The following is a 25,439-nucleotide window of genomic DNA, read 5'->3' on the forward strand; positions in this document are numbered from 1 at the left end:
AGCTGCATCCCCTCCCTGGGCCAGGTGGCATTTATGGGTCTCCCATTAGAGTCTGGGACCCCAAGGGAGGTTCTTGTCTGCCCCTAGCAAGGCAGAGCGGCCCCAAGAGCCTGTCAGCTGGTAAAGAGCATAATAGTAGATCTTCAAAGGCAAGCAAATTTGAAGGGGCCCACAGTGACCCATGGCCTTATGAGCCTTACACATTTGGGGCCAGCTCAGGCCCACAGGCCACCCCTACTGAGCCTCCCTCACTGACCACGCTGAGGCGACAGACTTTCTACCAGCGCCGCTGCCCTGTCTCCTCCCTGGGTTCCCAGCTTCCGTCCCTCCCCAGCTTGTGACCATCCACCCTGCCCACAATGGCAAATCTGTCACTCTTCTGCTGAGCACCTTTCCCTGGCTTCCCAGTCCTCTGGCCCCCCAGGCACCCTCCTCTCCTGTCCCCTGCTTGTCCAAGTTGTCTCTGAGTGTTCTCCCTAGACTGTCTTGCTGGCACCCAACTCCGTGTAGGGGAGTGTGGCCCAGCAGTTGGGCAAGACATGACCTTGGGAAAGTCATGTCCCTCCTCGCACCCTCAGTTTCCTTTTCTGTAAGAGGTGACAGTAAGCGCTACACAGATGAGCTCATGAGTGCGTGGGCATGCTTGGTGTGCCCTGGGGCTCAGTGCAAGTCTCATGAAACTGGCCTAGGTCTGCCTGCTTAGCGGAAGGTGTCCTGGGTGCCGAGGCATGTCCCGTGGTCCTCTCCGATGATGCCAGTGTGTGTCTGGGGCCTCTGCTGGTGAGGGAGGTGGGTGGGTCCTGACTGATACTGGGAGGGTCTGAGCTTCGCTGGGATGGGGTGAGGTCAGGGACTGGGTACAGTTCTTTTGTGACAAGGTTTGAGTTTAGAGCAGGGCTCTGGGGAGGGGAGCGGGCAGTGAGTAGGGGTCATGGCCGAGGCTGGGGCAGGGCTGGGAAGTAGGAAGGACAGCTTAGAACCATACTCACGTGCTGCGCTGGGTGAAGGTCTTGCAGGGTGTCCACGGCCGCCAGTGCCACTGGACGCTGAGAGGAGCGGGCACCCCGTAGGCAGTACAGGTGAGGGCCTGGCGACTGTGGTGGGAGTAGATGCTGGGGGAGGAGGCCTCCTTCTCATGGATGTGGGGGGGCACTAGAAGCACACGCAGGCAGCTGGTCAGCCAGCAGTCCGCCCGCCCGCCCGCCCGCCATCCCCTCTCCTGCCTGCCCACCCCTATCCTACCGTTCACCACCAGCTCCAGGCTGATGTTGCGTCTCAGACCAGCCGCGGAGTTCCACAGGGCGAGGGTGTAGATGCCTGCACTGGCCTCTGTCACCTCCTTGAGGACCAGGGCATGTGGACTGTGGCGCCCTGACACAGCCTTTCTGTCCTTGTACCTGGCCCGGGAAGGGAGTTCAGGGGACTGCATGGGCCCACCCAGCCCATCCTGCCACTCCTTTCCTGCTACACCACAGCCCCTACAACCAGAATGTCCGTCAGGAGGCAGGACCTCTACAGACCAGACCAGGAGGCTGCTAGGAAGGGCCTGCAGACGTACAGGCTGGGGCAGCCGACTCTGCACTGGGGAGTAGGTGGCCTAAAGGCTATGGGGTGGTCTCCAGGCGTGACCACCTGACAGGAACACTGCACATCTGCGACAGCACGCTCGCCACCCCCAAGGTCTTCCCACAGGTAGTGTGTTATAGCTCAGTGCAGCCACCATCTCTGGTCAGCCTGTGGCCAGGGCTGGCCTTCGGCCGCCAGGCTCAGAGGCCAAGCCCAGGAGGATACTGCCCCCCCCATAGGCCCTGTCTGTGCCTGCGGGAGGAGCACCCCCAACCCTGACCACCCCAGGGCGCTGCCTCACTCTCTCCTGGCTCTGCCTTCCTACAACCTGCATTTACTGCTCCCCCTCCCCACTGCTTGCAGGGCTCCCTCCATCCTGTATGAAGTCAAGCACCCACTCATCAGACAAGCCTTCCTGGGTCCTGTGAACCAGCATGACCCTCAGCCGATTCTGCTGCCTACTCATCCCCACTCTGGTTTTCATACACGTCTAGTGGCTGCCTGTCTCCCCCACTGAGCCGTGAGTCCCACAGGGACTATCCCCTTACTGCTGTGTCCCCGTCTCTGTCTTACTGCTGTGACAGAGAGCAGTCCTGGGCTCGTGTAGGTGCCCACTGCATGTCTGCTGCATGTGTGAACAGATGGGTGCCTCATACCCAGAGGGTGGCCTCTCCCCAGTCCTGAGCTGGCAGTGCTGCCTCTGAAACCCAGTTCTGGACTCCACCTCAGGCAGGCCCCAGACATATACTTTCCCGGGTGTACTAGGTACAGTCCTTGGGCAGACACCAACAGTGAGGGGGGTACAAGGGCCCTGCTCTTGACGGTAACACCATAGCCAGACTGGGAGGGATGTGACCGGCCCGGGGTCACACATCAGGGCACTGCAGCCTACAGGATTCTGATGCAGAATCCTGCCTGCCGCCTGCCCCGTCTGTGATCCTAGCAAATCCCTTCACCACCCCAAACCCCAGTCCTCATCTGAAAACTGGGGAAATGCAATGCACCTGGCAGGGGTCATGGTCTACCCGAGGTCTGGCACTTAGGGTCAGCCCTCCGCCATACACACGGAGGGTGCTTCGGGAGCTGAGGACCAGCCTGTCTGTCCACTCGGTTCCAATCAGTTCACTTATAATCATCACACACCGAGAAGAATGGGCCCCTGTGGGGCTGTGGTGACCACTAGTGCCCTGGGGCAGGTGTCTCAGTGGACAATGGGGCCAGATGAGCACTTCTTGGACAGAGACATTGGCCAAGAGAAAGGCCAGATGTGGTGGGAATGGTGACAAGAGTATCAGGCCTGGTCAGACCCCAGATGCACCAGAGCCGGCCACCCATCCAGAGCAGAGCAGTCCTGCTGGGCTTGGAGGACAGGGGACAGGGCCCCAGGTGTCTCCAGGAGGCTGCACCTATGAGGGAAATTCCAGGCTGCATCAGTGCCCTTCAGGACCCTGTCTAAAGGGCGCTGGTCTTATACCACATATCCCCAATGGACCTCAAAGTCTGTGGCCTCAGAGACAGGGTCACAGGACCAGGAGAAGCCACTTCCAGCCTACGGTCAGTGAGGTGGGTTCCTAGCTGAGAATGTCTGGGGCTTCTGCTTGCCCATATCCAGGCTTTCAGAACAGATTGTTCTGCCTGAAGAGAGATGCCCAGGCTGGGAAGGGTAACGCTCGTCTGGCCAACTGGAAAAGGACAGAGCAGGGTCCTCCCAAGAGACTGGGCCCAGGGAGGAATGTCCTTCCCTTTCCTGGCCTGTTTCCTCATCTGTATGAGGAAACATACAGATTGTGACCAGCCAGTTAGGCTACATGGACTGCTCAGATGGCCTGAGGGTGCATGGGGGGTACTGCGCTTTCTCCAGCTCTGGGGGAGCTCTCAGTGCCTGGCCAGGGTGACCCACCACTGAGAGACCCCCCCCTCACTGACCCTCGCATACCCTGCAGGGGTGGCCTTACTCTCAGGTTACAGAGCAGAGCCAGGGCTTTCGCAGCCTGCGGGCCTCCAGGAAGCTCTTGCTCACCACCACGTAGGTCAGGCCCTGCCCAGGGCCCGGCTCCATAATAGCTTGTGAAACCCCTGTGGCACCTCTGAATTTCTGGGTAGAAGGGTCCTGGGATGGCAATTTGTTCAGAGGAAAACCTGAAGCCATTGCTGCAGGGCATGCCAGAGCTCTGTGACACACTCCAAGTGGCAGGGCCCTCAGAAATGCTGAATGGGTGCAAGAAGCAGTTAGAGCCCCAGGCTGTGCCCACCACACGTGCACATAACAGGAGGCATGTATGAGCTTTCACAGTTTAGCAGCAACCCAGGCCAACCTTCCCTCTGGCTGAGGTATTACATTATGTGCAGGTTCCTTAGAGTGTCTTCAGAGGGGGTCCCCACGGGGTCTCTGGGCGCAGGCCCTGCCAGGGAACATGCTGCCCTTCCCACCCCAGGCCCATTCTCAAGCTGGGTCTGGCAGGTAGCGAGGGGCGGGAGCCAGGGCTGTACCATTGGAACTCCGGCGGGGGGTATGCTGCCAGCTTCACGGGCAGCTTCACCAGCTCGTCTCCTGCCGTGGCCTCCAGGACGGGATCCTTGAGCCACTCGACGCTGATGAAGGGCTTTTCTGCCAGTTGGGAGGCATTAGCGTAAATCTGGGTCCCAGTGTCGCTGACCCATCACTGCCCAAAGACTCCCAGGCACGGCCCCACACCCCCAGGAGCCAGACACCTGCAGACTGGGGCTGGCCCTACCCTTCAGGGTGTGGAGACCAGGCAGGCTGTCCACACACAGCCCTCCCTTCCCTCGGGCTGGACTCCACACTGCTTGGTGCACTATGACCTCTGACCCTGGGCCCAGACTGCACAAGGACCCCTGTGGCCCAGGCTTGATGACTGAGCCCCAATGCAGCCAGGCCCTGCTGGGCACACCAACCTAACAACCCCAGCCTTACCGTGCACAATGACCTCGGTGCTGTCCCGGAAGCGCTGGATGCCGTTGTTGGCCTCGCACACGTATGGGCCCAGGTCGTGCTGGCTGACATTGTGGATAGTCAGGATGCTGGAGAGCTCTGTGTGCGTCTGCTGGGAGCGCCGCTCCGGCACCCACTTCCCCCGCTCTGCCTGCCCACACCCAGGGGAAGCCCAGGGTCAGAACAGGCGGGCTCCGGCAGAGCTGACCACCAGAGGCACACACCCAGCCCAGCCAGCAGTGCCTCCGGGAGCCTGGGGCCCAGACCCAGAGTGGTGCTTAGGGTAGGAAAACTTCCGCATCAGACTGGGACTCTGAGAGGAGAGCTGAGTCTGTGCCTCCTCTATATAGAGGCCAGTGTGTGCCAGGTCAGGGCGGGCGTGGGCAGTGATGGCGACTCCTGGGGACACTGTGGGCACAGGGTGGGCGTAGGCAGTAACGGGGACTCCTGGGGACAGTGTGGGCACAGGGCGGGCGTGGGCAGTGACGGGGACTCCTGGGGACAGTGTGGGCACAGGGCGGGCGTGGGCAGTGACGGGGACTCCTGGGGGTGGCTCAGGCACAGCCTCTGGCAGGGCTGCTGGCCTCACCTGCTTCCCTGGATAGTCCCAGTCGAAGGTGACACCAGAGTTGAACTCGGCCCACACGGTGCAATTCAGGACCAGCTTCTCCCCGACCAGAAGCTCCAGCGACTTCTTGGGGAACAGCTGGATGTCATAGAGCTCGTTGCCTGGTGACACACGAACAGTGACCCCCAAGCCCCTCACTGGACAGCGCACACAGAGTACAGGACACAGGGCACCCACCAAGACCAACCGTGGCACCTACAGCCCCATGACTGGGAATTGGGGGCCCCATTCTCCTCCTGAGGTACTCCCAGGACATGGGGAGCAGGCACTGGGCCAGGACCCCGAGGCGGTGGGCGACCCCTACCTGTGATGTGCACGACGAAAGGGTTGGATAAGAAGGTCTGGCCGCCCCAGGTGGCCTCGCACTGCAGGTACAGGGCGTCGCGCAGCAGTGGGGTGGGCACAAGCACGCCTCGGCGGTCATCCCACACCACCTCCTGGCCGTCGGGCTGCAGCACCGAGCTTTGCTGCCGGACACGGTGGCTGTCAGCACCCGTGGCCCCCTCCCCCCGGCCAGGTCAATGGCCACCTTTCCCAGGGACAGGACAGGAGTAGATCCCAGGGTGGAGTGGGGCTGGGGCTGTACCGAGCGCAGCGTGACGTTGAGGCCGGGCATGGACACCAGGCAGGGCACCCACATGGAGTCCTTCCTATTGACCAGGAGTGTGCCCGGCTTGTTGATGAATGGCTGCTCCAAGTCTGCAAAGAGGGAGCAGGCTGTGGGAAGAGCAGGTGGGGCTCAGGGGTCTCTGTCCAGGTGGCGGGCAGTAGGACAGTCCCATGGGGTCCCTAGGTGGGGAGTGACGGTGTGGGTACTGGCTGCCCCTCCGGGACTCAGGACCCTGCCTGCACCACCTGGACGGCTGCAGAAGCACGCGGTCTGGGCCCCTCACCTCTCACGAACACGTAGGTGCTGGCAGCGGTCATGCCCTCGATGCGGGCCTTGATGTATTTGTAGTAGCAGCGGTAGCTGCCCGTGTCATTGGCATGGGCCTCCCGCAGCAGCACCACCTTGCAGTAGGGCCTGGCGTCTGTGCCCTCGCAGTCTCGCACAAACCCCGTGTCCTCACTGTCCTTTGCCCCCGTGGCTGGTGCCTCCTGAGCCCCAGGCCAGGCCCACTCGAGAGGGTGCTGCCCCCTGGCAGAGGACACGGAGGTCAAGAGGGGCCCCACTGCAGCCCCAAGGGCCACAGCTTGCCCACGGGTTGTCTCAGCCAGAGATCAGGACAGCCCAGCGCTGGGCCACACGCCATGGACCCAGCCGGGGGGCACTCTGAGTCCCCTGGGGCCTCTGCCTGGCTCCTAGGCCCCCGTGCGGCAGGCTGGCCTACAGAGAAGCTGGAGTCTCAGTCTAGCTGGGCTGCAGGGCGGATAACACGTCTGGGGCCTGTGACAGAGTAACTGGCCTGGGGTGAGGGCAGCTGAAGTGGGTGCAGGGTGACCTGGGTGGTGGGCATGGGGTGACCTCTGCTCAGTGTGGGGTGACCCAGGGGTGAGTGCAGAGTGACCGCTCTATGGGACATGTGAAATGACCGGGGTGGCTGTGGGTGAGTGGGGTACAGGGTGCCTGTGTCTGAAGGGTCCACAGGCTCCCACACTCGGGCTCCCAGGAACCCCACTAAGTTTCGGGGCCTCTCTGCCCTGGGGAGGCTCTGCCTTCTGGGCCCTTGGCCACCATTTCCTGCCTCAGCTCTGTAGTCTCCTTGGCTGCCAGGTAGGAGGTACCCTGGCCTCTGCCCGGGGCTGAGTACCTGCAGGAGATAGATAGGCTGTCTCTAGAGTCAATGACGTGTGTCTCCTCCGTGATATTCAGGGTCGGTGGGGTCATGGAGTAGCCACTCACCAGGCCTGGAGTGGGAGACAGGGTTAGGGTGGCACTGGGTCGTGAGTTCATCAGGCACAGAGCCCTCCCCGGGCAGGGGCCCTGACAGCATGGACAAAGGCCCCAAAGACAAGCAGTAGCCTCCACCCTGCCCCTGGCCAGGGCCCCCCAAGTGAGGCCTGATGAAGGCCAGGACCGAGCACAGACCTCTGGCCCCACAGGAGCTGAGCTGCCAGCATGTTGACAGGGAGACTGCAAACCTCATCCTACATTGGGGAGGCCTGGAGCATGTCACCTCGGCTTTGTGACCCCCACATACCTGCCTGAAGGCCCCTCCCTCTTGAACTTCACACCCACAGCCACTGCTTGTGAGAGTGTCCTGCACAGCACAGATCATCCCCAAACACGCCCAGAGCTGAGGGCCTCGGCCTCACCCCCGAACGATGCCTATGACCTAGTGCTCTCCATGGAGTCTACTGCATGTGCCCTGTGTCCACCAGCTTGTCTGCCCTCCACACCCCCATGACTGCCCCAGCTCCTCCCGGCTCCCCCACCTCATTCCCCCATTTCCCCCACAGGGTTCGTCCTCAAACACACAAATAACTCCACCTCACCTGGTTGAAAACCCTCCCACAGCCCTCCAGTACCCTGGCCCTTGCCTACCATCCTCCTACCAGCGGGAAGGCATGTGTGTGTGTGTCCATAAATGTGCCTCTGTGTGTGTGTCTGTCTCTATCTCAGGTGTGGATCTGTGTGTTTGTGAGGCTGGTGTATGTGTGACAAGTCTTTGACATGTCAGTGTGTGGGTGCACATGGCCTTGTGTGTGTGTGATCCCGGTGGGGGTGGGAGCAGGCCCCAGGGAGGTCTGGACCTGGGACTCTGGCAGATGCTTCCTGCCAAGACCATCCTGAGACAACAGGAAGAGAGGATTGCATGGCTGGAGGCCCAGGGCTGTGTCCTGTCCTTTTCCCCAAGGCCTTGTCCCCCAGGGGGCACAGCCCACTACCCTGCCCCAGCCCCAGTCCCTTCCAGCCCCACAGGTTGGGCTCCTCTGTCCTTCCAAACCCAGCTCCCCAAGGCCGGGGCCCTACCCTAGTTGGTTCTACACCACCCTGACCTACCTCTACTCCCTGACTACTAGGAAGAGATACCAGGGTGGCACCTTCCACACACCAAGATCTTGTTTCAACATCACACAGACAAGATGGCTGGAAAGTCCTCACCAAGCATCTAGTCCCACTGTACAGACAGGAAAATTGAGGCCCGCCCCCTGGATTGCACTGCACCACCACGTCTCACCTGGCTGGTGCTGTGACAGCTGCAAACTCCATCCTTAGCCTGAACCCAGTGTGCCCCTGCCTGGCACTCAGGCCAGAACCCTTGGCCTCAAGCCCCCAAAATGGGAAGGTGGCCCAGGCTCTTCTCCCAGGGGTCTTCTCCATGTGGGCTCTGCTGCCAGGTCCACTCATCTCCAGGTGGGTGCCTGGCCCTCCATACACCTCTGCCCCCCACCTTGCACCCCCTGGAGAGGGGGCACCCTGCATGGGGAGGCTCGCCTGGGGTTGTGAGGGGCTGGGAAGGAACCTGAGAGGGCAGCTCTGAGCTGGATCTCGCAGAAGCAGCATTTTCCAGGCAGTGGAAAGTGAATAAAGCCATGCCAGGCAGACAACTGGCCTCTGAGCTACAGAAGAGGGGCGATGATGGACTTGGGTTTGGACCTGTGGAGGATGAAAGAACTGGCCCTCCTGATGGACCAGTTAGGGGTCAGGCCTGAGACGGATGTAAGCACAGGGTAGAGCCTCCTCGGCCAGCACCCACCTGCCCTGGGACTGTGCATGCCCACGGTGAGGCCTGCAGTGTTGCCCAAGGGAGACTGAGCGTCCCTTCTCTGGGATGCACATCCAGGGCACACCTGGTACCCCTAGCTATGGAGCTGTGACAGACGTTAGCCCAGCCTCCTTGGGCAGCTCCTCTTTGCTTCCAAGATAAAGCAGGGCACGCCAGGCCTCTCCTTTCTTCTGACTCCCCTTCTCTCCAGCTTGATTTTGTGACACATCTCCTAGTCACAGGCCTCTCACCAGCATCCCAAAGTGCCAGGCTTTTCATATCTTGAAGTGTTTACTCATCTTTTCACCCAGGACATTTGTACTCCTTCCCTCCTGAGATGCTGTCTTTTTAGAGTCTAACTTTTTAGAGTCTAACTCTAGGTGGATGGGTGGGTGGGTGGATGGGTGGGTGGGTGGATAGATGGATAGGTGGGTGGGTGGATGGATGGATGGAAGGTGGGTGGATGGATGGATGGGATGGACGGGGGATAGGTGGATGGGTGGGTGGGTGGATGGATGGATGGGTGGGTGGGTGGATAGATGGATGGAAGGTGGGTGGATGGATAGATGGAAGGTGGGTGGATGGATGGATGGGATGGACGGGGGATAGGTGGATGGGTGGGTGGGTGGGTGGGTGGATGGATGGATGGATGGATGGAGGGTGGGTGGGTGGATGGATGGATGGAGGGTGGGTAGATGGATTGATGAAGAGTGGGTGGGTGGGTGGGTGGATGGGTGGATAGGGGAATGAAGCCTACAGGAGCTTCCTCCTTAGAGGCCACCGCACAACCAAAGGAAGCATCTACACCACTGTACCAACGTTGTATTAAAGGGGGGCCATCCATTGTGCTTGCCAATCCTTTCACCCAACCATTTGACCCCCTCCTGTGCTGCCAGCTGCCCTGACTTGCCCCCAGTGCCCCTCTGTCTTCACTCACTTCCACTGAGACCTGCATGATAAGCAGACCTCCCTGCAGACTCATTGTCCACCGCTGTCCTTACTGCCTTAACTGAGATCTGGCTTTCTGAGGATGCCGCTGCCCCTAGGGTGGGTACTGCTCTCCACCGCACACGCCTGACATCAGAGAACTCCTCGTGGCCACCTCCCCTTCTCTGAGGGCATGACCCACTCCCCACTAAAGCTGTCATCAGCGGTTGTCTTGGTCACGTCCCCTCATTCTCTGCTCCCGGCTCTCCAGCCCCCTCCACTCAACGCGGGCCATTCGCCATGACTTCAGCACCCACACAGATGACTCACCAGCACCCTGGCCTTTCCAGTCCTCATCTCCACTCTCCTCTGCCCCACTCCCCTGGGACCCTCACTCCCGGACACACCCTGGACCTGGTCCTTGCCGGAAGCTGTACCATCACCAAGTGTCTGCCTCCCTGAGCTTCTCTCCTGCCTCCTCTGGCTCCTGCTGGGTGTCCTTGTCCCACCACTAAGTTCTTCAGCTGCATCAAAACTCCCAGGCCAGGGACGCCTCCCCATTCACCCCCTCCTGGCCTCACCCTTATCCTGACACAGAGTGTCCCATGGCCCATTATTCTGTTCGGTCCCTTGTCTCTTGCCCTCCATGCCAACCCTGCAGCTGGCATCACCAGCCCCTCAGTGGCAGAGCCCCACACTGAAGCCTCCCCTTTCTTTTTTTGTTAGCAGACCTACCGGGCCTTGGGGCTGCAGTTCAGGGCACTCTCCCCACCCACACCCCGCTGTTGCCCTCTCAGTATTAACTAAGTGAAACCATCAGATGGAGATATCTCATCATCCCACATCCAGACCCCACACCCCCAGCCTGAGCCCTAAAACTCTCTGACACTCCTACTCCCAAGGTAAAGCACTCCATCGTGCCGAGGATCCCAGACCCTGGACATGACTCCTGCAGATAATTTCTTTCACTTCTGAACACTAACATTTCTCTATGCAATCATCTCCTGTTTCATAAACAAAAATAAAACTCCAATTCCTTGACCTTATATTCCCTTCTAGCCACTGCCCCCTTTCCCATTCCCCTTCATAGCAAAAGCTCTGCTCATTGTTTCCCTCCTTTCTCATTTGCTCATCCTCCCATTGGGGTGCAGCTCTGTGCCCTGCTTCATGGCCTCCCAGGACCTCCAGGCTGCAGGACCCATGGGCTCTTGCGGGCAGCGAGCAGAGCTGTCCTTTCTATGGGCCTTCTGTGAGCTCGCTCTCCTCTGTCTTCCTCCTCCCACTCTGTCCAGCACCAAATGCTGTGTTCCTCACTCTCTGTTCTCCACTGATCTCTCTCCTAAGTGTCCAGATACCTCCAAAATCTTTATCTCCCACCCACATCCCTTCTCTCAACTCCAGCTTAAAGGATCCAGCTGCCACTGCACTTAGGCACCCCATAGACTCCAAGTTCCACACTTTTGATGCTGAATTTCAGACTCGCACCCTCTCCACCCCTGCCAAAGGCTCCTCCTTGATAGCTTCCATCTCCCCAGATGGGAGTGGCTGTGGACGCCCTCCTCTCCTGCCCCAGCCCTTCTGTCACCACCAAAGCATCTCAGAGCCAGCTCCTGCTCGCCGCCTGAGGACTGGGGCCTGCCCACTGCACTAGGCTCCAGCATGGCTCCCTGGGCCCACTCTTGCCCTCCTCTACTCCTCGCGCAGTTGTTAGTGATAGTTTTAAAAGCTTGTGTTTTCCTGTTAGTGAGCTCCCACTGTACTTTCAGGAAAAGTCAAACTCCTGGCTTCGGGTTGGTCCCCGCCCGTCTCCATACTCTCTTGGTCCAGTCTCACCACACGTGCACGTCCTCCAGCCACCATGGCCTCTGGGCTGTTCCATAACATTCCAGGCTTCTTCTTCCTACCCCAGGCTTTTGCACACACCTTTCCTCCTGATTTGCCTCCTCTCACATGCTCTGCACAGCTGGCTTCTTTTCATCGTTAGCTTAGGCGTGACCTCCTCACCGCTCTAAAACCTAAGTCCCTTTCAACTTTATCTCAGCCTCCTGGTGGCTCACTACATCCTTCTTGTCACAATTTGTAATTACCTTATTTACTTATTCGTTTAACTTATGTTTTTCCATTTCCTCAACTAGATCATAAATGTCAATGTGGTAACGACCAAGGCAGTCCTCTTTTCTACCCCCATGCCTGGCACAGCACCTGGCACAGAGGCAAGGCTCTACACATACTTGTTTAATGAATAAACAGACAGATGGATAGATGGATGGATGAATGGAAGGAAGGAAGGAAGGGAGGGAGGGAGGGAGGGAGGGAGGGAGGGAGGGAGGGAGGGAGGGAGGGAGAGAGGGAGGAAGGAAGGGAGGAGGGAAGGAAGGAAAAAAGGAAGGATGAAAGGAAGGAAGGAAGGATAGATGGGTGGATGGATACATGATGGAAGGATGGAAAGATGGAAGGACAGATGGACAGAAGGACAGGATGGAGGGTGGGTGGAAGGATAGGTGGATGGCTGACTGGCTGGCTAAAGGAACTACTGAGGGTTTCCTTTGGGTTAAAACTGTGTCACCCTGTTGCTCCTTTGAAGATGATGTTCCCGTTTTAAAGGCCAGTCTCCCTGGTGACCGTGTGTACACCAGGGCCTGAGGGCTGCCATGTCCAGAGGCTCCATGCTGCCCAGCCCCCACCTGCAACCCTGGAGAAGGCGCATCCTTCCTGCCTGGCTGTTGTCTGTCCCTGCTGTCCTTCCCTTCCGCAGCAGGAAGCGCTGTCATCCTGGCCTCTGCTGCACTCCCCCTGCCTTCCTGTTCCTGGCCCAGGAACTGGCTTCTTCCTTCCCCTGGCCAGCGGCCCTGGCCCCCCAGCTTGTAGCAGAGCAGTCGGGCCAGGCGCCGGGCCGAGGTCAGGGAGGCCAGAGTGTACACTTCTCTGTGCTGTCAGCAGCCTTGGGCAGCAGGGACCTTGGTGTCAGCCACAGGAGGCTGATTGTGGGAGCAGCACACTGGGATCCTAGGTGAGGGGCGGGCAGGAGGGGCGGGAAGTCTCGTGGGTTAGGCACTGACCAGCAGTCACAGCCTGGGAGGGTAGGAGGGATCCCGGGTCCAGTCAACAAGGAGACTGAAGTTCCGGGCCCCACAGCAGCGCTGGCTGGCAGCTGTGCGGGAGCCCAGGTCTGGCCCAGCTTAGGCCTCTCCCTGCCCGGGCCCAGCCCTCTCATCTCTCCATCCCTTCTCTCCCACTACTACCCTGAGAGCCTCCCTGTCCCCCAGTAGTCCCCTTCTTGGCCACCAACCTGTCCCTCAGCCTAGAGGAGTGTCATGGTCTGAGAACACCTTTACTGACTTTGTGGCCCCCTAGAGCTGTGCATGACCTTGGCCTGGCCTCCAGGGTGACGCCCACCCAACAGGCCCCACGCTGCTAGCCTGCTTCACCTCCCAACAACCAGCCACAGCTGCTGTCCCCTTGCGGATCCCACCAGGCCCTTGCTTGCCCCCCAGGGGCTCAGGCGGGGTCCTTTGCCCCTCCCCGCTCCCTGTGCCTGGAGAACTGCTGCTCCTGCACCAGGGCCCAAGCAGCAAGCCTGAGACCAGGAGCTGACAGCATCACCCCACCGCACCCCTGAATGCCATATGGGGAGCAACTGTGTCACTGGGCAGCTCCTGGGGATCAGGATGTCATTGGCCCATGACTGTCCCCAGGTCCAGCAGGGCTGACCAGGGGTGACATCAGGATGGCCTGTGAGCTCAGGACCGTTCCTCCATGCCCTGGCAGCATGTGGCAGTAGCAGTTATTGCATTTGACAATCCCTGTTGTAGTCAGCTGAGGGAGATAGGGCTGTGTGGTGGCCCTGCCAGTCTGGTCCATACTCTCCTTAGCAGCTGTGCACATGAGGACAGAAGCAGTTAGGGGCAGGCCAGTGGCTACAGATCAGGGATGAGCAGAGTGAGAAACACTGGGGGACAGATGGCCAGGTGGGGCTGGCCTTGGGGTCTCCCTGCATCGGTCCTAGGGCTGGGAAGAGGGAGAAGACCTGCTCCAGAGCCCTTGCCCTTCACTCTTGGGGTCAGGCCTATGTATAGTCCTGGGGGGAGATGAAGGGGTGTTCTGTCCTGGAATTCCCCCCACCTGGCTAGCAGCCTCTGAGCCTCCAGAGTTGAAGGGTGAAGGTCAAGAGGCCTCAGTCCCCCTACCCCCACCCTGCAAGACTGAGATGGCTGGGGTGGGAGGAGCTGTTACCACAGTGTATACCACAATGCCACCCTCTGGCTGTGTGGCCTTGGGCAAGTCACTTCCTTCAAGCCCCAGTTTTCCCACATGTGAAGTATGAATTGTCCCCAGGATTACTAGGTATCACAGACCACAAATAACATAATACTACATTAAGAACCATCATAAAAGCAGTTACTGACTCCCGCACACTGAGCCCTTCTTTGTCACAGACTGCTGAGCTCTTTGCAGTCACAGCTGCTACATCTCACCGTGACTCTGTGCCATGGTCACAATGTGGAGGTGGAGCGTCAGAGAAAGCCTTGCTGGTGGGTCGAGTGTTCACGTGAGCTAAAATGGGCTTTGTAGACTGAGGAGGAGTTTGCTGCCCCAGGAGGAGGACACACAGGACAGAGGGACTGGTGCAAAAGCCAGAGTGTGGGTGACCTTGGACTGTCAGGTAGATGGAACAAATGGAGCATGGTGTGGGGCGATGAGGCCACAAAGAGGCCCCCAGTCATAGGCCCAGCCTCAGGCTCATGGCCAGCTCCTTGTATCCGGGGCCCTGTTCTGCTCACCAACGTGCTCCCTCCTCTTAGCCGTGACCCACCCATGGGGTTTCAAGGCCACCTCTGACCTCCCCATTGTCCCTGGCAGCCCTCCTGAGCACCAGTCCTTGGGTGCCCTGCTTCCCAGATGTCGTCTGCTGGCCGCCCCCAGCCCTCAGACCCAGAGCAGACCACACCTCCCATTAGGGAGGACAACTGGAGCTACGGGCACACACTGCCCACCATCTAGGTGAGCAAGTGTTAAAAGGACAGAGAATTCCCAGTGTTGGCAAGGCTATGGGCAAACAGGTCTCACAGTGATAAAAAAAATGCTCACACACTTTGACCCAAAATTTTGCTTACGCTGATACATCCTGTTACAATAACAGCAAATGTGTATTTAGCACTTTTCTGTGGGCTGGCCTGCTGTACACACCACACTCCTCTAATGCCCCCCCCCCCCCCCCGTGGGGGATACTATTCTTGTCATTCTGCAGATGAGAAAACTAAAGCACAGAGGTTAACTTGCTCGTCAGAGATTATCTTTGGGAGCAGGATTATGGGACGCTACTGTTTACTCCATACAGGCCTACATTTCTGCAGTTTACAGAATGTAACACCCTTAAGCCCATGGAGTCATCCTTCTTCCACCAGCCCTGGAAACACTGCTCTCCCTCCTGTGAGGTTCACCATCCTAGTGGCGTCACCTGCAAGTCACACCTGATTCCACTCATCCCCCACAGCCAATTGGTCACCACATCGCATCCATTCTTATATCCAGCATCAAAGTCAGGATGGCCAGGAGTGCCAGGCCCGCCCTTCTCCTCTCCCTGTCACCCTGGCAATCACAGCACTCAGACATCTTACAGTGGACACCTTCTGGCCAGAGAGCCACTCTAGACATTCCGGGCTGCCCCCTCTACAGGTCCCTTCCCCTCCTCCCCACTATCTGGCCAGCCTCAATGTCCCATCCCTGGCTTAGCACACCAGAGTCTCCCCACTGGTCCAGACCTTACCCGGTGGTCAGAGGATCTTTCTAGAACACAAGTCCCTCTCTTGCCTAAAAGCATTCCCTGCTTCCCCTCTGTTTGGGGGCAGAATCTGAGCTCCGCCATGACCCTCCAGCCAGCTTTGTCACCTGCTACCTGCCTGGTGCCTATTCCAGCCCTGGAATGGAAAGCTGAGGCTCTCTCCTGGGGACCCCTGTGCATATTCCCACAGCCTGCAGCTCTGGGCAGGGACTGGCTCATGGCACTTGACAAGGCCTTTTCAGGTGTCATCATCAGCTTGGGACTTATCCAGTGATTGCCCCTGACTGGCTTTAAGGATCTGGGGGACAAAGGGACAGCACACAGTGTGTGGGCAGGTGTAAAGGTGAGGGATGAAGGTGCAGATGTCTTACACAGAGGTAGGCACATTGGCCAGGGGTAGGCCTGGGGAAGGCAATGCACCTGTGGGGCATGACCTTTGAAAAGGTCTCTGGGACATCAAGGTAAAAATGTCCCTGAGGTGGTCAGAAATATAGGAGCCCACATGCCCACCTGTCTAGAGATTTCCCCGGGAGTGCGGACAACTGCCTGCATGCCTGCCCCTCTGACCCCTTCCACCCCCATGCCATCTGGAATCAGACACCTGTCACCCCCTCAAAGCTGCTCTAGCATCTAATGAGCCACTTTACCCCTCTGGCCTCAATTTCCTAGTCTCCAGAATGGGCACAGGAAGCCTATGTCACAAGGTAAAACTTCACACACCTAGTGTGAAGCAATTTGATTGACCATTTCACAGAGGTGTGGCTCTCTGCCAGACACTACAAGTGTGCGTGTGAGTGTGCGTGCTTGCTCAGACTACTCTGCACAAACGTCTTCATCAGGATGAGATTAGGGTAGCTCTGAGGAGAGTCCTTTAGGATGGGTGAGGATAAAAGCTTCCTCCAAGCCCACCTGAACACCTGGATTCCAGGCTCTCAGGGTACACAGCAGTGGGAATGAAGCCCCCTCCCTCCTCATAGGGTCCTCCCACTTACTTAGGGCAGCACCCTGGCCCTCTGTCCAGGGTTCTATGCAGGCTCGGGAAGGCAGGGTGAAGGGCAGCACGGATCTGGAGCAGGAGAAATGTCCTGCACTGGGGCTGGGGTGCATGGTGGGCGTGGGCTAGGTGGACACGGGCCGAGGGGTGCCCTGGAGACCCCAGCATGAGGACCTCTACCCCCCACCCAGGAAGCTGGTGCTGACCACTGGGGGGCTGCTGAAGGTTCAGGTCTCTGTTTTAGAGTCCCTCTGGGGGCAGTGCAGAGGCAATTTCAGGAAGCAGGGACCGATGGTGAGTCTGAGTGGGAGTGGGGGCTGCCTGAGTACCTCCAGGGGGTGGGAAGGAGGGAAACCCTGGCAGATGCTGACCTCCCAGCACTGCACAGCTGCAGGTACAGCCAGCTGTGCTGGGCAGTTGCCCCCGCCTGCCTGGGGTCAGCACGGGCGGTGTTATCAGACTGCCCAGCTGGCTCAGAGGTGGCCCCCCAGCACTGCTAAATCGGGGCCGTGGGCTCCTGCTGCAGGAAGAGGGAAACGCAGGCAGGATGTCCTTTCCTGTGGCCGACAAGTCCTTTCCCATGAACCCCTGCTGACCTCGCTGACCACGTGGCGGGGCTCCCCCACTCACCACCCTGACCTGTGCCTGCTCGCTGGGCCACCCACACCCAGCCTGGCCTGGGGCAGGGTGTGCCTGCTGTCTGCCTGCCCAGCCTCAGCTGCTGCCACCATGCAGACCTGCACCTTCCTCTCCCAGACTTCAGCCTTCGGCGTGACCGGAAAACCAAGATCCCAGAGGAAGCCAGTGTCTGCAAAGGATCGAAACTCAGGAATGCCCGCTCCAGCTGGACACGTCGGCCAGGCCTCACTCAGAGGTCGGTGCAGGGAGTGTGAGCCGCTGTCCGTACCCCTCTCTCCATCCCACCCCTCCAAGTGGCATCTCAGAGGGCTATGGGGCACAGGCTAGGCCCCCGTGGAAGGAAATCTGCCACGTGGAGGAAAACACCCAGACAACAGCAGGAGGGGTGTAAGCTATACCGAGAGAAGAACTTCCCCTCATGGCTAAGACCCCACTTAATTTCCCTGGGGTCCCCTCAGCCCCATCATACTCAAGTGCTCCTAATTTTCCTCCTTCCTTATCTGGTCAAGTTGTATCAACTAGGGTCTCCCGGAAAGTCCTGTTGGACACCTCCGCCCAGAAGACCTGCCTTCACCTTTCTCCACATCTGCTACTCCTCCCAGGGTCCCCATCTGGTAAACAACCTCATGACCCATTCTGTTGCTTAAGCCAGAGACTGGCCCTCGTCACACTCTCCCCACCATTCCCAGTTATGGCTGCCTGCCCCTCGAGTGCAGCTCCTGGGTTCACCCACATCCTCCTTGCTGTGGGCTTGCATCTGGTCTTGTGCCTCTGGTGATGCCTTCATGGGCCCCAACCAGGTGGCTCCCTGCTCAGAATGTCCCCTTTCCAGAAGTGCTGCTGGCTCCTGCCACCTCTACCTGCCTCGTCTCCCCCACCCCAGACCCTAGCCAGCCTCATCTGACCACCTACGAGTCCCCATACACAGTGTGTCCCATACACAATCTGGACTTTCCTGCCTCTGAGGGGTTCTTTGCCCTGCTTGGAATTCCCTGCCCTGAAGCCTGCAGATCCTCCAGGAAGCCCCAAGCTGGAAGTGCCACTGCCTTCCTGTGCAGCCACAGCCACCAGCTGGGCCTCACTGGGGTCACTGAGCACTTTTGTTCCTGTGTTACAGACGTCTGATGCCACATTTGTGTCCCTGCTAGTCTGGCATTCAGGAAACCCCTGCAGGATGGGGCCGGGTCCAAATTCCCCCTGGACCACGCTGAGCACCATAGCTTGTGACTTGCACAGAACTGCAGTCGCCTTCCCTCCGTCAGGGTGCCATTGCCTGAGGGCAGGGTGGAGAAGGCACAGCTGGGAAACGACCGGACAGTCCAATTGTGACACCTCATGCCCACCGTGCTCTGAGGAGGCAGAGCCCCTCAGCCACACTGACCCTGTGCCTCTGGACTGGCAGGCACGTGAACAGCACCTGCACTGGAATCCCCGCAGCACTGAGCTGAGGCCAGTGGTCCACAGGCACCAAGTAAGGTGAGCCCAGCTCCCACATCCAGCCTGGACCACTCCACCCCCACACCTCTGTCCCATACCTGGGTCTGGCTCAGGGCTGAGTAGCTGGGACAGTGGAGAGTGGGATGGCCTTGTGCGACTCAGCCCACGGCAGGGGCCAGCATCCTCAGGCCAGGCCAATGTAGCTGCCCAGCTGTCACCTGCCTCCTCTGCATGTCCCTGAGCTGAGTGCCCACTGTCCAGAGACACAAACGGCCTCTCTAGACAAAGCCTCTCGGGACTGACTTCTGCCATTTGCCCTCTCTACAGGGACACTGCCTGGGCAAGGCTTTTCGGAACTGGACTGAGACACCGAGCCATGAAGTCCAGCCCAAGCACAGTCCACAGTACTTGCCAGCCTGTCACACTGCTCTACCTGGGGAAACTGAGGTGCAGGGAAAGGAAGAGAGCGGTGCAGGCGGTACAGCAAATGACTTAGGGGGAGAGCTGGAACAAGGGTCTGGTTCTACAACCAATAGCACACATTTGAGGATCAACTTCAGGGTCCCCAGGCTTCGCACCTGCCATCACCTGGCCTCCTCCTTTGGCTGTGCTGACACTCAGCTGAAGTGTATACACTTCTGCTCCAGCATCCCCATCAGGCTGCAGAGTCCTCCTCACCCAGCAGTGTGGGTGCGACAAATGCAGGGCTCGGGGGGTGGGGTGGGGGGTAGCAATGATGTCCTCTCCTCTCTGTGGGCATCTCCCTGATCCAGCCTGGGCCACCCTTCCTATGGGCGCCTGCAGATGACATCCTCTCTTCTCCCCTTCACTGCCGAACTTTGGAAAGACTCACTTGCACTGATGGCAGGCCTCACCCACCTCCCCTCCTCCACTTCCCGAGCACCAGGACGCCAACCTCTCTTGGTTCTTACACCCTGAAGAATGTTCCCATCTCCTTGGAAGCCTCTCTCTCTGGCCCCTCTGCGGAGGGATGTCCCATCCTGGACCCTTTGCTCTGCTCCCTCTCCAGTTCCCCAGCCCAGCCTCTTTCTGATATTACACCCAGCTGCCTGCCAGATGTCTCCTCAAGGCAGGGTCTCCCACCCTTCAGCCCCGCAGTCCAACCAAGGCCCCATTCACTTCTCCCACACTCATTCAGTCACTCAACAAACAATACTGAGCACCTGTGAGAGCCTGGCCCTGAGCTGGGTGCAGGGGAAAGGCCCAGGGGAGGCAGGATCAGTTCAGATCAGCCCAATTCCAGGCACAGACACATGCCCTCCTCCCACATGCCTTGAGGTTCGTCCACACTCTGTCAGCCCACGAAGGCACAGAAAACCAGGGCTTTGTTACCCCCAAGACCTGGGTTGACCACTTTCCTTACTATTGGCCTCCTGGGGACCTTGGAGAAGTTACATATGTCTTTGGTCTAAGCATCTCCATCTGAAAAGTGGGTCTAGCACTCCCGTGTGAGGATTAAGAGATGAAGCACGCGAAAGCCAGTATTCAGAGCCCACCGTGTTCCAAATGGTGAGGTTCCCATCTCTTCCTTCAGACCTCCCAGCACTCCTCCCACTGCCCCACAGCCATCCCTCTTACCCTCTGATTTCCAGCGTGGACTTCCAGCTCATTCCCTTTCCACTCCTGACGCTTTATCCCTGCCATCTTCAGCCAACCATACCGCTCTGCTCCCTCCTCATCCCCCATCCTCCGTTTCTCTCCAACTCCACAGAGGCAACCTCCCGTGGTGTTCCCATCACAAACCCGATCCAGCCTCTCCTGAACTTAAGATCCTTCTGTGGTGGCCCCTGCCTTATGGCCCAGGCTCCTTAGTTCAGTCTTCAAGACCCCTGCACCCCCAATACGGGGAGGGCAGGTCTCCTGCCTCTTCTGCCGTGCGGATCGCTCACAAGTTGCCGACTTCAGATTCGCCTCAAGTTCCAACACGCACCTGCGCGCAATCCTACGGACGGCGCCTGTTTCTAGCAGTCCCTGAACACCCGCCCCGGAGTCCCTGGCCCGAGGAAGGTGGGCGCCCTCCCCGAGCGCCCTCTGGGGGACCTATCTCGAGCGCAGACGGCAGGGAAGTACGCACCCAGGTCTGCGGCCCGGCGGGAATAGCGGCCTCGGCGCCGAGACGACCCCGGGCGCGCGCGGGTCGGAGCACCGGGGCTCCGCGGGGGAGTAAGGAAGCAAAAGATCAGAAAAAGAATGAAGCGCGCCGGCCGGGTTCCAAAGCAGCTGAGCCATCGATGGTGGAGCGAGTTCGGGAACCCGGGCACGATTCCTGCGTTGCGGTGCAGCCGGAGCCCAGTCCCTGACCCGGCTGCAGTCCCCGCCCGCCCTTTCCTCATCCCGGCCGGCCCGGGCCGGACCCGCCGTGCTTCGTCCGGTGTCGGTACCCCTGTCTCCCGGCCCTGTCTCCCCTGGTGCCCCAAGATGACGGATGCCCTATCCCCCGTCCGTACCCGTCGGTGCAATCCCACACTCGCCCTGTGAGAGCGTCCCCCTCGCCGCCAGCCGCGCACCCGGGAGGGAGGAGGGCTTACCGTGCTTGCCGTGGAGGAGTCCGAGGCAGAGCCACAGGCGCAGGCACAACGCGGCGCCCCACTGCATCTCCGGCCCCTGCAGCGCGGGTCGGACCTGCAAAGCCGCCGCTGGGGGGTCGCGATGTGAGCTCTGGAGAGGGTGGGGCGGGGCCGGGACGGGGCTCCAGGGAGGGGCCAGGCCCCCTCGGACCGCCCCGTGCATCTCTCAGCCCCGCCCCCGGCCGAGAGGACGTCCAGCCTCGAAAGACCGTGCCTGCTGTGCACCGATGGTTGGAGGCTGGTCAGTGCCCTCTTCCGAGTTAACTGCGGTTCTTGGGGTCATCGGGGCGGCTCCCGGCGGGCAGAGAAGAAAGGTAACGCACATGTCCTTGGTTGTGCGCTTAAACCGGAATGGAGTCCGGCGGTCAAGGTTGAACAAAATGTGGCAGCGCGTATTTTTCTGTAATTTTCTTCAATCAATAAATATTACGTTTAAAGTATAAATAAATAAATAAATAAAGTTTAAAATAGCTGTACATCAAATCTTTGAGTACATTCCGCAGACTTTATCTTACCACCTACATGGTGTGGATGGAGGCTGTATTATATTGGGCCAGGCACCCGATGTAATCCACCTCCACCCTGCAGGCATGGCCTCCTCTTTAGATCTCCCCTAAATATTTTTGCTCTGAGCTCATTCATAAGCCCTTTTATCAGGTGACACTTTACTCTCTGACTTGGCAACCGTCCCACTGACTTCCTTTCTCTTTTCAGTTCTGTCTCTAGAATTTTCCTATTTAAAAATAAATCCCATGACGATGTCTATCTCCCTCCCTTGCTTTTATTCTACTTCATTCACACGTTTCCCACACACCCCCCCCGACCCCCAATCCGATCATCCTTGCCAAAAACCAAGACCAGATTGTTGATAACAACCATTACCAACTCTCAAGTAAGAATTGAATATATTCTTAAGTTGGAATCACAAATCCGTGGGGATAATTTTGCTGATTTAATAACTACAGTGGGGGAAACTAGGCAACAAAATAATTAAGTTAGTTTTTTTTTTCTCACCTGCATATTGATGGGTAAGAAAAATTTTTGTTCTGAAATTTAAAAAATTCTTATGAGATGTAACACAATATGGAAAATATATATCTCAATGTATTATAAATGCAAATTTTAAGGCAAACACCTACGAATCCACCCTCAGATGAAGGGATATAGAATGGCACTGGAGTATCAGAAATCCCTCTTTCTCATCACAAACCCCTCCCCAATCCCCAAATCCTGGCTTTATCATTCCTCTGCTTTTCTTTATTATTTTACTACCCAAATATATGTTTTTTTTTAACCTTATTTAAATAGATTCATCTCATATATATTTTGTTTGACCTCTTTGGTGAGATTCCTGTGTACTGCTGTGCTGACCTATATTTCGCTCATTTTCATTGCTGCATAGTCTCCCATTGGGTGAAAACAACAATTTATTTGTCCATCTACTGTGCTGATGAAAGTTTGGGTTGTTAACCATTTCCAACTTTTGCTGCTATGAACACTCTTGTATAGGTTTCTTGGTGTACATGTGCCCCGTTCTCTAGGGTATGTTTCTAGGAGTGACATTGCTAAGTCTTAGAACGTGTACCTTCAACTATGTAGATAGTGCCAACTATTTCTTCATTATTCGTACTATATTGCAGTCCATACCAGTGTAACTTGTTCCCTGTGCTCCACATCTTCACCAACACAGTATTGTCACTTTTGATTTTTTAAATTTAGCTATTTTAGTTGGTTTATAGTGATATCTCATTATGGTTTTCGTTAGCTTTTCCCTAATTACTGTTGAGGTTGAGTACATTTTTATAATTGGCCATTTGGATTTCAAGTCTTTTACTCCTTATTACTGCCTGTTGTGGCTTTCTTATTGATTTGTAGGAGTTTTTTATATATTCTGGATATGAGTCCTTGCCAGTTCCGATTATTATTGCTGTGCAACAAATATTCCAAAATGTAGTGGTATAAAACACAAATGCTTTTTGTTTTTGCTCATGCTTTTGAGAATCAGAATTTGAGAAGGGTTTGGCTGGGTAATTCTCTCTTGGGTCTCTCATGCAGTTGCTGTCAGCTACCTGAAGGCTTGACTGGGTTGGATGGCTGGCAGTTGATGCTGGCTGTTATCCGGGAGCTCAGCTGGGGCTGTCAACTGGCGAATCCATTTATGGCCTTTCCAGCATGGCAATCTCAGGGAGGGTGAACTAGCTTACCCCCAGTGAGCCTTCCAGGAGGACCAGGTAGAACATGTTTTCAAAGAAGTAGTCACAGCTCGCCAAGGAGACATACCTGGGTATGACATAGCTCTAGGATAGGGAGAGGCGAGGTGACAATGCAGAAGAGCATGTGGGACGGGAGATATTGTTGAGGCCATCTTTGGAAAATACGCTTGACTGCAATGTGCTGTGAATCCCCTCTCCCATTCAGAGTCTTACTTTTTATTCTCTTTATAGTATCTTTTTTGGGGAGAGTGATGGTGGACAGAAGATCTCCATTTTAATACAGAACCTTATGAATTATTTTCCTTATGGTTGGTGCTATTTGTATCCTTTAAATAAATCTTTATCTTGATGTCATGAAGATATTTTTTATCATGTACAAATTTTAATTATATTGTCTCTTACATTTAGCTCTTCAGGCACCTGTAATTGCTTTCTGTGTCTTATGAAGTAAAGGAGTCAAGTTTCTTTTTTTCCCTATAAGGTTATCTGATTGTCCCATGACTGTTTATGAAAAGACCATTCTTTTCACACTGTTCTCTAGTTCCACACTGGTCATAAATTATGATCATAAATCTACACTGCTTAGGTCATTTTCTGGGCTTTATCTAGTTGTCCATGGGGCTAGTTGTCTGTTTTTGTACTGATATCATGTCTTAATTGCTTAACTTTATAAAAATCTTCATACCTAGAAGTGCAAGTCCTTTGGACTTATTCTTCAGAACTGACTTTGTAATTCTTCAAAATTGACATTTCCATTTAAAATTTAAAGTCACCTTGTGAGTTTACACACACACATGATATTCTGGGATTTGATTAGCGTTACAATTAATCTGTGACCAATCTGGGGAAAACTTACTTTCTTTCAATTCATAAACATGGTATATAACTCTCCATTTTTAGGTATTCTAGTAATCTCTATAATGTTTTATTGTTTTCTGTGTAGAGCTCTTAGACATTTTTGCTTAGATTTATGCCTGTGTATGTAATATTCTTATGCTATTGTAAAGATAATTGCATGTTGATACTTCATTTTTCTAATTGTTTTCTCTTTGTATATAAAAATACAATTTATTTTTAAAAATCAGGTTGTTCATTTTCTTATTACTGAGTTTTTAGCATTCTTTATATATTCTAGATACAAGTCTTTTATCAGAAATATGATTTTCAGATATTTTCTCCCTGGCTGTGAGCCATCTTTTCATTCTCTTAACAATGTCTTTTGAACAGCAAGTTTTTAATTTTGAGGAAGTCCAATTTATGAATTTTTTTCTGTTGTGGATTGTACTTTATCTGATATTAATATAGATTAATGTTAGCATGACACATGTTTTTCCAACCTTTTATTTTTAACCTATTTGTGTTTGTATACTTTAAGTGTGTTTCTTATAGGCTGCATTTAGTTGGGTCTTGCTTTTTTATTCAATTTGACAATTTCTGCCTTTTAATTGGGGTGGTTAGTCCACTTACACTAAAAGTGATTATTGACATGGTCAGTTTTTAATTTGTTATCTTGATAATTGTTTGTTATGTGTTCTACCCATGCTTTATTCCCTTTTTCCTCTTCTATCTTACTTCTTTTTTGTTATTTTTTTTATGGTTTAATTTTATCTCCTTTGTTGGATTATTAGCTATATCTCTTTGTTTTCTGACTTTAGAGGGTGCTTTCTCATTTATGGTATACATCTTTAACTCATAATATCTTACCCTCAAGTGATAATGCATAATGTAAATAATGCATAATGTAAAAACCTTACAATAGTTTACCAACATTCTCCCCTCTCAGCTTGTAAGGTATTGTTGCCATTTATTTCACTTGTACATATCATAAACCCCACAATACATTGTCATTACTTTTGTCTAAGCAGTCACATATCTTTTAAAGACATTTAAATAATAAGAAAAAATATTGTATATTTATCATTTTTTATTTCATACTTTCATCAGGTCTCATTTTCCTTCTACCTGGAGGACTTCTTTTAACATTTTTTTAGTATGGGTATGCTAGTGATGAATTCTTTCAGCTTTTGTATATCTGAAAAGTCTTCATTTCTCTCTTCTTCTA

General features: G+C 55.6%; 1 protein-coding gene across 8 annotated transcripts in view; it reads right to left on the minus strand.

The window, feature by feature from the left end:
• Nucleotides 1–21,283, minus strand: part of FLT4 (fms related receptor tyrosine kinase 4) — a 41,765-nt gene extending 20,482 nt beyond the window's left edge. For 2 of the 8 annotated variants that reach the window (XM_074313364.2, XM_019716989.3), the window contains exons 1-10: nucleotides 21,126–21,283; nucleotides 6,899–6,995; nucleotides 6,041–6,285; nucleotides 5,734–5,846; nucleotides 5,452–5,614; nucleotides 5,109–5,248; nucleotides 4,502–4,670; nucleotides 4,057–4,174; nucleotides 1,243–1,397; nucleotides 990–1,152 (exon numbers count right to left, since the gene is read on the minus strand). In XM_074313364.2, coding sequence (XP_074169465.2) covers nucleotides 990–1,152; nucleotides 1,243–1,397; nucleotides 4,057–4,174; nucleotides 4,502–4,670; nucleotides 5,109–5,248; nucleotides 5,452–5,614; nucleotides 5,734–5,846; nucleotides 6,041–6,285; nucleotides 6,899–6,995; nucleotides 21,126–21,192 — 1,430 coding nt within the window. In that variant the 5' untranslated portion in view covers nucleotides 21,193–21,283. Of the gene's footprint in view, nucleotides 1–989; nucleotides 1,153–1,242; nucleotides 1,398–4,056; nucleotides 4,175–4,501; nucleotides 4,671–5,108; nucleotides 5,249–5,451; nucleotides 5,615–5,733; nucleotides 5,865–6,040; nucleotides 6,286–6,898; nucleotides 6,996–20,671; nucleotides 20,951–21,125 lie in introns of those variants that run through there. The other 6 variants (XM_074313358.2, XM_074313359.2, XM_074313361.2 and 3 more) reach the window with 4 other exon arrangements.
• Between the last annotated feature and the right edge of the window lie 4,156 nt (nucleotides 21,284–25,439).

Source organism: Rhinolophus sinicus, chromosome 5, assembly GCF_057876585.1.
Source record: "Rhinolophus sinicus isolate RSI-liver-muscle chromosome 5, RSI-T2T, whole genome shotgun sequence".
NCBI lineage: Eukaryota > Metazoa > Chordata > Mammalia > Chiroptera > Rhinolophidae > Rhinolophus > Rhinolophus sinicus.